Below are 12503 nucleotides of genomic sequence, written 5' to 3'. Positions count from 1 at the left end.
TTTAACTATTTTTTTATAAAAAAATAAGAAAAAATTAAAGTGCAACCTAACTTTAAACTAAAATATATTCAAAATAATCTCATTTTAAGGATAAAAATAATTAACAAGACCTTCTAAACGGTAACAGTAACAATAACTTTATTTATAAAAATTTATTTGTTTATCTAAACTTTAACAAAGACAATCCTTTTAAGAATATAAAAGTAGAGGAGATATAGTTATTTGCTTAAAGTTATGTTTTAGTAAATTCTGGCTATGATCTAAATAAAAGTTATGTAAACGATATGATTAACATTATTACAACACCAACTATGTTTTATTAATTTTTAATGAGATTTTGAAAATAAGTAACGTAACCAACACAAACAAAACTATTGTAAAGCAATAAATTAATTAGAAAATAAAAATAATTTCTTATTTTAACTATAAATTAAAAAAATATTTTTAAAAATTTGAATTGTTTTACAAAATAAATAAGCTTTTTAGTAACCTTTAGTAATAAAATTGTTTTCGGATTAGAAGTAAATTAAGTAGTTGACTTGTTATTATGTAATAAACACAATTTTATGTAAATAATGTTAAGTTTGAATTATATTATTAAACTTATATTTTTTATTTATAAATTATTATAATAAAGTTTTACGTATATAACTTTCAAACAAATTAGCTTAAACAGAAAACAACAAGGCTTATATTTGTTTTTATTATCTGAAACATTTTTAAAAATTACTTTAAATTATAAATCTTTTAAACTAAAACATTTTTCCTACTGTTACATATAAAAACAAATGAGTATCAAGTAAACAGTTTTAACTTCGTGCTAATGTATTTCACATCTATTCCTGTTTAGTATGTCCTGGATGAGACGTTAAAAGGTGTCCATGGTGTACGACTCAATAACCGAAATGTTTTTTCATACACCAGATTCTTAGACCAAACTTTTTGTGCACTTTTTTTGTCGTTAATTAAACAAATGTAACATTTATAAACTTTAAACGATGTAAAACATTTTACAATTTCTCATGAAGTTTAAAAGTTTTACTAAACATTAACCGTTACTTCTAAAAATTTTTACTAACTGTAGTTAAAATTAGTAAAATGTACTAAAAAAAGAAGTATCAGCTTATAGTTTAAAACTTTAAGTAGTTAAACTCGATGTTAGGTAAACTAATGAAAGTTACTTGATAATTATATTTTGGTGTAGTATTATCACAACCACAAGTTAAATAAATTAAAAGTATTTCTCGTAGCTTTATTAGATAAAATATATTTAGATTGCTTATCAATCAGTTTAGAGGTTACGGAATTTTATTATTTCAATACGAGTTACATCAGCTAAGTTTATATTAGCCTAATTAAAACAAATAATTAACATTTTTACTATATCTTTGTAAAAAATGTTTATTTAGTTTTGAGTATACTTTTTATTCTTTACCAGAATTATTTTTTAAATTCTTTGTCTCTAAAGTTGTAGTAATAATGATATAGAAAAATCAAAAGTAAAAGTATAAAAGTTTCGTTTAAGAAAATAAGTTAAACATCATTTTAAACTTTAAAACTACGTTACAAGTTACTAAACGAAATTTATTTTAAAAATGTACAGATACTTTTAAAATCTCAAGAACACAAACCAATAAGTAGAACGATTTCATGTTTTTAGATGTACATAGTATTTTTCGTAAAATTTTATAGACTTTCATTATTTACAATAAGGTACGAAATATAAATAAATTGAATACTTTTCATTAAGTTTTTAGAAGGCATACAACATTTTACTTACTGTCAAAGTTTCCATGCTTCGTAAATTCATTGCTTAATCAAATTTTTTTTTTGATAAATTTTTAGAAAAGAAAATGTAAAATACAGTAGACTACCGCTTAAGTACGCACTTTTTTTGGTACGCACCCCGCCTTAAGTACGCACTTATCAAGAAAGACAAAATCGAGAATCCATTCTCATTTCAGCATTAAAAATCCTAAGAAGTTCCCTCATATTATCACGGGAGACATATGTTGGTTTTTGTGGTGCAACTTTTCCTTTATCCTTAGACTTGTTCTATAGTTAATTTTCTGACGCTTTCCATCCATTTTTCTAAATTTCTCTAAATTTTTCTAAAATTTATATATTTTTTTTTTCCATAAAATTTTCAGAATATCTGCAAAAGAAAAGGCTAATTTAAATGAGACATATTATAAAACTAGTTAACCACAAAAACTAGTTACAAATTTTATAAAGTCAAAATAAACATATAAATAGAAACAACAACAACAACAACAAAAAACTAAAACTAAAAAAAATTATTGAGTATCTTATCATGTGCACTTATACTAAAAATGTTTCTACTGATATAAACTTTCTTACAAAAACAGTTCTGAAACGTTTTTCTTTCAAATAGAAAAAATCAAACACTTTTTAGCTAATAGAAAAATTTATAATAAATGTATTTAATAATTATGTAGACACTTTTTATAGAAAAAAATAAATCGTTTTAAAGTCTATTAAAAGATTTTGCAGATTAGAGTTATGTATTAAATGTTATTTAAAATAAAAAGACTTGTTTATTCGGCTTAATTATTATGTGGCTAGTTGTGAGAAAGGAAACAAACAACTAAATTTCATATTATACTATGTCGTCAAAAAGTACGCACTACCCGTGCTAAGTACGCACTTTTTGGTCGGGTTCAATTTGCGTACTTAAGCGGTAGTCTACTGTACTTTGAGTTTTTCATTAATTTTTCTATATTTTACTTTCGGTCAGAATGTTTATTTTCTTAATTGAGAACTTTAAACTACAATTAAAACAAAAAAGTCTTGTTTTATATGAATTCTTATTTTAGCTTTATCTATTAAATTTGAACGTTCTTAGATAAAACACAAAGTTTATCAAAAGAAATTAAAGCAAAGTTATGTATAATAATTTTTTTATTTATATCACAAAAAACAAGATTATTTCAATTTTGAGTATTCAACCAGAATTTTACGACATCTTAAGTTAAAAGCTTTTCTTTTTGTGCATTAAATTAAAATAAAACACTTTTAAATTAATAAAATATGTCATTTGTAATTTAAACAAAGTGTTTAATTTAAAAAAAATACGAAATTACGTACTCGATATTTACTACTTTTTTGTGCTTTACAATGACTAAGCTTTATAGATTTTTTTAATTAAAATTTAAAAATAATGCTGACATGCAGATATATGTTTATATCAACGACGAAACAATATTTACATTTAGTTTGTTTATTCACATTTAAGTCATTTATTATTTATGCTAACAAATATATGCCAATCTCATTGAAGGGAGTTACTAAACATAAATTATGTTTATAATTGTAAACATATTATTAAGAAATTGGCATACACTATTAAAAATATATCACATAAAAAATTCAATACCTTGTTTAATTGTTATTTTTAACGCATACGATTATGTTAAAAGTATTTACATTTTTCAAAAGATAGTTTTATTTAAAAATAAAACTTATAAAACCTTTCATTAAGTCTAGGACGTTAAAAAATTTTAACGAAACTATTTTAACAAATTAACTTTAGTTTTCTTAATATTACTAAGAAATATATAAGTTCATAAAATAAAAATTTTAAATTTTGTAGCTGAAACTATACATTGAGCTGTTAAGCGCATTTTCTCATTATAAACAATAAGTAATACGTTTGGTTCTACTACGCTGATTTGATACAATAAAGTTTTTACAAAATAATGTTTTCATAGCTAGAATTACTATTCTGTTCAATTTGTTCTACACTTGTTTAAATTTATTTTTACTTTTATTTTTAAGTAACATATCCGAGTATAAGTAGCTTGAATTTATTTGCAGATTATGTTAATGTGTATGTTTTAAACAGCTCATGAAGTTTTTTAAATTTTAATATTGGCTTGTGCAGAGATACTGTTTATAAAACAAGTTTTTTAAACTTAAAGGGTATATAACTAAGATTTAAACACAAAAAAAAATTATTGTACTGTTTTATTTATCTTCAAAATTACATTAATATTGATGTAAACAATACAGAAATGCTGACTAAGACATTTTGTTTACTTTGATTTGAGAGGAAAAAAAATCGGTACAAAATTTGTTTACACAATTTTATTGAACAAAGCTGTAGTGTTGTGTTTAGTTCTATTACTTTGTTGAAACTGTACAATCTTAATATTTTAATTTTCGACTAAAATGTAATTAGTTGATAGTTTTAAATGTTTAGTTGACTTTTTGTAACTTTTCTGTTTATTTTGCCTTTAGTGTTCACTACTTGTTTGTGCTTAACTATGACAAAGCTTAAAGTATTTCAAATTGAATTTTAGAATAGTGCTGACATGCATAAAATAATTAAATTTTGTTTATTTACTCGAATTTCAGTCATAGATTATTTATGCAAATAAATATGTGCTAATCTCATGCAAGGGAAACACTAAACATAAATAGCATGTTTATTATGGTAAACATATTTTCAAGACTTATGCACATGCTGTGAGAAACGTTAAACAAAAAATATAATTTCCTACGCATACTAGCAGTTATAATTATTTTAAACTGTTCCAAAGAATTTGTTATTGAACGTCAAAACATACGCTCAAAAATTTTGGTCCAAGAACCTAGGGCACGAAAAAACATTTTTCGATAGTTTTGTATATAATTGGTACATTTAAGTTATTTTTTTTTACTCTAGTACGTAGAAAAGGTTTAAGCTAATAGTTAAATAAATTAAATTTATTGTATACAACTTTTAAACAAAGTTGTTAAGCTCATAAAATGAAATTACCAAGTAAAAGAGCTAAAAGATCGTATTTAGCAGTAAAGCGCACTTTCTCATTATATACATTGAATATTACATTTGGTTTTAATACACTGATTTGACGCAATAAAGTTTTTAGAATAGAATGTTTTCATAGCTCCTATTATTGTTCTGTTTTATTTATTATACACTTGTTTAAGGTTATTTTTTAACAAACATATTCAAGAATGATTAGCTTGAACATTTTTGCAGATTATGTTGATGTGTATGTTTTAAATACTTCATAAACTTCATGACTTCATTGACTCATGTTTGGTTTGTGAAGATTTATTGTTTCTAAAACAACATGTTTAAACTTAAAGGCGTTATAACTTTGTTTTATACAAAAAAATGATACTGTACAGTTTTGTTAATCTTTAAAATTACATTAATAATAATGTAAACAATACGAATTTGCTGAAAAAGGTATTTTGTTTACCTTGATGTAGAGACAAAAATCGGAATAAAATTTGTTTACATAATTTCATTGTACAAAGCCGTAGCGTTTTGTTTGGTTCTATTATTTTGATGAAGTTGTTCATTCTAAATGTTTTAAGTTTTAACAACAATTGAATTAGTTGATTGTTTCAAATGTTTAGTTGACTTTTTATAACTGTAGTTCAGTTTTTTATTTAATTCTAAGTTAGTTTGTTGTCGACTAAATGTTGTTTTGTCATACAATAATTTAATTAAATTAAAATAATAAAAATAAGGAAAGCACTAACCATCTTTTTTACTTTTTGTATTAAATTATTTTTTTAGTTTATAGCCTTATAAATGCTTAACAAACACATAGTTCAAATTCCAATTCATAGTTTATTAAAAAATAAAAAGGTATTTAGGTTCAATAAAGTTCATATTAATGTTGAAAAAGTAAATAGTACTTTTAGAAGCTTCTGATTGCAATTAAACTATACTATCATAATAAACTTGCTACAACGAAGATAATAAATTAACAAAAAAGTTACTGCTAACCTGAGAACTTGGTTATTTAAAGGAAAGGTGCTTTAAATGGAAAATATAGGTATTCATATATTTAATCTAAATCAAAAATTGTACCAAAAAAATTAAAGTTATTAATTTATATTGTGAGTCTAAAGATTTAGTGTACAACAAAGTATATAACTTCTAACAACGTTTTATTTTAAACTTACTCTTAAACTTGTTAAATGTACTTTATAAAAAGACTAAAGTACTTTAAAATATGATCTGAAAATAAAACTTTTAATTAAAGTATAAACTTTTAAATGTTAGTTTTATCTTTTTTGGTTCTTCAAAACAAAAAAAAAAAACTTTAAAAGTTTAGTAAGTCAGTCACGATCACGAATTTCGAATAGTAAAATATGTCGACTTAACAAAATAGATAAACCACAAGAACTTCAAACAAAATCTATCTCGCAAAGATTTAAAAATAACATGTTTTAATCAACAAAACAAAGAAAGTAAAAGAATAATGTGATACTGAAACCATTTTAAGTTAAAATTTAAAAAATATTAAATACTTGAACTAAACTGAAAAATTTTAAACTAGTTATGTTCATCTAAATTTGTTAAAATTTTATATTCAGTAAATTATTTTTAATATGAATTTAATCTTCTAAAGAATATAAACGTAATAAACATATTGTATTTTTACTTAAAATACAAGTAAAAAAAAATAAAAGAAATAAAAGTATTTTTGAAGCTCAAATCAAAAATTTATTAAACCTTTTTTTAACGAAATAATTGTCTATTGTTCAATTGGTTTTGTTTACATTTAGCAAATACTTGTTTTCTATTAATATACAAAAAACTTTTATTAACAGAGTTAAAAACTTTAGTTTGTTTCGCTTTAGCACAAAGTAAACTTTGAAACTATTTGAATATAAATACATAAAAATAAAGTTAATACTTACTTATAAGCACATCAAAAATTTAAGCTTAAGGGCATGCTTAGATGTTAACAAATATAATTTTTGCGTTGAAACAATGTTACTATCATTTGAAATGGAACAATATTTTTTTTGTTTTTGTAGTGTTAGTTTAATTGTATTTTGTTGTGTTTAATTTTGTTGTGTTTGTTTACACAGATGATTTAAAAAAAAATTATGTTTTGTTAATTTAAAAACATATTAAACTTTTTTTTAAGACCGAACTTAATTTTATCTGTCGATAATTAAGTTAAGCTGGTTTCATTTAGTAATAAATAGTTTTATCAAAAAAATAAACAAATCGTTTTTAAATATTTTCTTTTATAAATAATAACATTTAGTTGTGTCATATTTCATTACATTATAAAAAGTATAAAACAGTATTTTTTTTTTTTTTAAACAACTGATAAATCATTTTGATTAATTACTCTGTATTGTTGATTCATAAAACAAAAATAATACAACAAAATTTCCACAGTATAACGAATTGCCAGTTCATCTAAATTTACTTGATTGATGCATGAATGCCTTGAGGCGTTTCGTTGTTGTTTGTAAGATAAAGAGGTTTAGTCGAAATTAGCGACAAACAACATGACTATCAGTTGTAAATAACTAAAGCTTTTTCTACATACTAACTTTAAACAATATTAATACTGATAAGTGTATATTTTTAAGACAACAATATTATTGTAGTAAATGATTTTATATTAGAAATATTATAAAATTTAAAATGAACATATGATTTTTTAAATTCAGTCAGTTGTTTAATTTGATTGTGTATAATTATTTTTTATTAAATATTTTTTAATTGTTTAAAAGTTATAATTAGTATGTTTTGATCATTAAAACAAACTAAGGTAAAACTGTTTATGTTAAAAAAAGAAGTCTGAAATTAATAAAAAACTTACAATTTTAGAAATTAGTAACATTCTTGCAAACTCTAAATAACAAAAACAAGCATATGATTTTTGTTTTTATACAGTTTAAATCTAATTGAAATTAGTTAATTTACAATCTTAAATGTTTTTATTCAAGTTTTCATAATTTGACTGCCAAGTTTTACTTAAAATTTTGTAATTAAGTTGTTGCAATAAAAAATTAAAGCTGCTATTAAAACAAACTAGTTAGTATTTTTATTAGTTTTAGAAAAACTCATCACTAATTAAGTCAACTATCATAAGTCTAATTTTGTTAGTTTTTAACTTAAGTAATCGATGTATTTTCCTTTACTATTTATAGTTGTGTAAAGTTTTGAAACCATACATTTACGATTCTTTTACAGAAAAAGTCTAAACTAAATATAATTAAATTCAACATCACAAAAACAAGTAATTATGGCAATTTCAAGAAAAGTGTTAATACCATACCTGGTTGAATTTATATCTCAGTTTATGCATACTTTTTGGGGAGTGATGGCAACATATCCTAAGAATAATGATGAAAGTAATATTGTTAATAATGTGTAAGTTGTTTTAGTTATATAGTAATACTTAGTAGTTTAATACTTTAATAAACTTATAAAAAATATAAAAAATCAATTGAAAGGCGTTTTTTTTTAAGAATCAACTACATATGATTTTTTTCTTGAATAATAATTATTTAAAACTTAACACTTACGTCAAATGCTGATATAAGATACAATATTTTTGTACTAGGGTTTAAGAATTAAATTAAAGATTGTCACAAATTGTTCTTTTTAACTTAATAATTTTCAAATTGTAAATACTAAAAAGTTCAGAAACTACAAACGAAAGCCAATTAAATGATTTTATAGATTACTATAATGTAGTAAAAATAAGTATAAATGGCAAATATTTTGTCCATCAAAAAAGGTTTAAACTAGGTTGTAAAGCAGTTTTACGATTAAAAGTAATAAAAGCTTTATCATATTCAAAAAAATATAAATTCTTCAAGAAAACGTATCCACAAAACATCATGTACATCAAAAATTTTTAATAAATAACAAACAAAATAAAAACACCTTCTGGAAAGTGTAAACTCGTTTAGGATCGTTAAAATTGATTATTACGTCATAATTGTAATGTAAATATCAAGCACCTATAAAACTTGAAAGCGAAAACCAATCTTCAAACAATCTATTGAAATATCACGTATTTTAAGAGGTCGTTAATTTTTGTAGTGATGATTTTCAAAATTTGTATTATATTTAAATTAGTCAATATTATATCTTTATTTTTAAGTTACTGAATATAAAACTTCAAAGAAAAATATTTTCTAAACAAGTTTTTGATATTTATAACGATAAATTTTTGTTTTAAAATGTCAGTAGGACTTTTAAGATTATCTTTGGTGTTTTTATTTTCTTTAATTTATTTTTATATCTTGTACTTCGTTGTAGAATTGTAAGTTTTCATAGAAAGTTTGTATTTTGAAATCAAACTGTGTTTTACTTTGATATTATTTAAACGAGTTTATGTTAAGTTTTACAGTATAAATAAGCCTTAAGTATAATATATGTTTTAAGAAAAGCTACTTTTTTAAACACGTAAGTTGTTTAGAAAAAACAACTTCTCCACATTTTTAATAACAAAATTTCTATAACAAGTTCGTATCGTTTGTTCCTAAAATATATTAAGTATAATTTTTGTAACAATGCTAGAATACATAGTTTTCCATACAATTACATAGAAATAAAACATTTTTCAGTTCAAATGAAACATCAGTTGTTCAAATATCGGAGGAATCTGATTATTTCAAGAACACTTGGATGCCAGCTTTTCAGGCAGGAACTTCTGTATTTATGCAAATCATCTGGTCCTGGAAGTTAGGGTATGTTGAATAGTGTTAGGTACAAATAACTGTTTGTTTTAGAATTTTTATGTTGATGAACAAATTATTTTTACTTGACTTTTGAATTTTTATACAGTTAGACCTTAAGTTGATTATTAATTTAAAATAATTGTATGCTTATATAAAAAAAAAGTCGAAAGAGTTTAGTATTAAAATTAACTTGTATTGTACTTCTAGTTTTATAAGAGGTCATTATTTTTTCCTATTTTTCCATAACAAACATAAAAAACCTTTATATGAAAAACTGATGTATCTACAACTGGTTTACTTTAGGATATTATTTAAAAAACAAAACTTTTTGAATTATTTTGTTTTTTAAATGCAGCTGTTTTTTTTTCGGATTTAGCCTTAATGTGTTTTAGTTTGTAAACTTTGCACAAACATGAAAACTTGCCTAATTATAAGTATATCTTACTAACTTAACTAAAAAATTATACAAATAATCAACAAAATGTTCAACAGGGCAGCACACTTCAATCCTGCAGTGTCGCTCGGGTTTTTGGTGGCAGGAAAACTGAAAGTATTCCAGTTCGTTTGTTACGTCATAATTCAGTGCATCGGTTCGATTGCTGCTGCGCTCGCTGCTAAAGTTCGTTGTTTTCGTGAATTGAAGTTTTAAGTTTGCAGTAACAGAATGACCAAGTTTAGCTTTAATTAGCTGTTTTTATAAGCTGTATGCTGTATGTTGTATTATAAAGTTTTACATAATAAATAAAACTTTTTAAATAACAAATAATTTAAATTATCCACTTAATAAAAAATGATTTAAAACAAAAATCAAACCTAACAAGTTTAAATACAAAAAGTTAAGATTAGCTATTTTACCAATTTCTAGTAAAGTTACAACAGTTTATTGTTTATGACGTAACAGCTGATATGCGGCGGGCAACCGGGTCACATGGCGGTCGACGTCACCGAGCTATCGTGGATTTCCGTGGCAACCAACGAGTTCCTGACGACGGGGTTCCTCGTTTTCTTCATAATGTGCATCGCCATGGACACCACTTTCGACAATCCGTTGGGTCCGCTGGCGATCGGGTTGACAGTTTTTCAGGGCATTCTTACCAGGTGATAAACGAATTCTTTAATAATAAGACAAAAAGTTTTATTATTTTTAAAATATATTGAGTACATTTATGCAGAAAATTATTTTTGTAGATTAATTTTTTTAATCTTTCTGAACTTTATTTTTATTTTTAAAGAAAATACAAACAAATTTTAGTTTAAATTTAAAAAATGGTTTCATATTTTCGAGTTTTCTAATTTTTGTTTTAAACATCGGGTTTATTATACACATTTTTCAAAAGAATCCTTAATAAATTACTTTTAAACTGTTTGTAAATATTTTCCAACTTTATTAAATATTTTTTTTTAATTTGTTTAATTTTGAAATCTTATTCTTCATTAACACTTTGATGATTTATTTATTTATTTAATTTTTTGATATTGTTTTCCTTTTATACATGAGTTTACTAAAAAAAAACATTTTAGAAGTATTTCTTTTATATATAAGTTTATTTAAACTTTTAAATAAATAAGTATTAAACTAGTTTTCTACATTACGTTACGTAATACACAAAGTACTTATTTAGGTATCAGAAAAAAAGTGAAGATATTTTTAAAAAAATAATGAAACAACTAATAACCTTAATTTTCAAAATACTTGTAAGTTCCATTAGTTTTGTGCTTACAATAGTAAGTACAAAACTTTAAATTTAACGAAGTAAATTTTTTTTTATTAAATACAAATGTATGTTTATTTAAAATTAATAAAAATATTCCTATCAGTCAAATAGTAGGAGTGTCATGCATCTCTCCTTCTAACGCGTTCGGCCCTGCAATTTTGGCGGGAGATTTGAGCGGTCACTGGATTTTCTGGCTTTTCGATTTGTTGGGAGGAGTAGTAGCGGCTGTTGTTTACATGTGAGCTTCGTTTGTATTGCAATTTAGAAAAACATTTATATGTTCGAGTTTATTACCATAAAATGTACGCTTATACAAACTTAAACTTACTTTTGCAGTTTATTTTACACAAAACAAACAAATGGTTGAAAATCAGGATTAGTAGATTATTTTACTCAAGTTTTCATTTAGCTGAGTATAATTTATTTATTTTTATAAGACTTCAAGTACTAACGTAGGCATTGAACAGATAAAAAACTTAAAACACTTCAATAAACATTTATATTTAAAAACTTTGGTTTTCGATCTTATGAAGTAGTAATGTTATACTTACATACGATCGCTGTTCATTTAAAATAAAAAAAACACATAACAACTCTAATACATCTATAAGGAACAATAGTTTAAAATTGTGTTATTTAGTAGCAAACAGTGAAACTTACTTTTTTTCTATATTTTCTCAATAACACTTGAAAAGTAGTTATAAAAATCTGAAATTTGTGATAAGTTTTGAAACTAAATAAAAATTTAGGATATGCTTTGCAAATGACGATACTTGTTGGCTAAGTGACAAACCAAATAAGAAGAGAAATGACAGCACAAAATCAGAATTACAAGTTGAGGAACATGAACTTATTAGAAGGCAAAACAATGCTTAAAAGTTGTTGAAAAAACAAATTAAAGGGTGTATATTACTTTTATAGTAAAATTTTTTTAAAGCATTATACAATATTTTGATATTAAAAATAAACTGTTTTAACTTAAAGCGATACTTTATTATTAAGTAAAAACTGTTTTAGTTGTAAGGTTTTAAGTTATAAATTTTAAATTGTTAAATAATAAATTCAATTTCAAAAACTGCTCAGCAAACATTTAAAGTTTGAGTTGAAGCTTGTATACAATAGTTATATATAACTTTTTATTGTTTTAGTAAGCTAGGGCTTATAAAGCTTAAGAGCTGACAAGTTTAAATACTATTTATGTAAATATGACATATCTTATTATAAATGAAACAAATTATTGTGTGCCATTTACTTTTCAATCTCTGTTACAAATTTTTATAGTTTGTATTCTACTAAAATATTTCA

General features: G+C 23.3%; 1 protein-coding gene across 1 annotated transcript; it reads left to right on the top strand.

Moving 5' to 3' along the window:
- The first annotated feature begins 8036 nt into the window (after nt 1–8036).
- LOC145848174 (aquaporin-like) lies at nt 8037–12074 on the top strand. The gene is made up of 6 exons (XM_082953833.1): nt 8037–8164; nt 9370–9492; nt 9976–10102; nt 10385–10581; nt 11302–11436; nt 11948–12074. The coding sequence occupies exons 1-6, from the start codon at nt 8037–8039 to the stop codon at nt 12072–12074; spliced, it is 837 nt and encodes a 278-aa protein (XP_082809959.1).
- The last annotated feature ends 429 nt before the right edge of the window (nt 12075–12503 follow it).

Source organism: Thalia democratica, unplaced genomic scaffold (genome assembly GCF_965202585.1).
Source record: "Thalia democratica unplaced genomic scaffold, ktThaDemo2.hap1.1 HAP1_SCAFFOLD_1266, whole genome shotgun sequence".
NCBI classification, from domain to species: domain Eukaryota; kingdom Metazoa; phylum Chordata; class Thaliacea; order Salpida; family Salpidae; genus Thalia; species Thalia democratica.
Note: the sequence above shows the minus strand (reverse complement) of the source record. Positions and strands in the feature narration are given on the sequence as shown.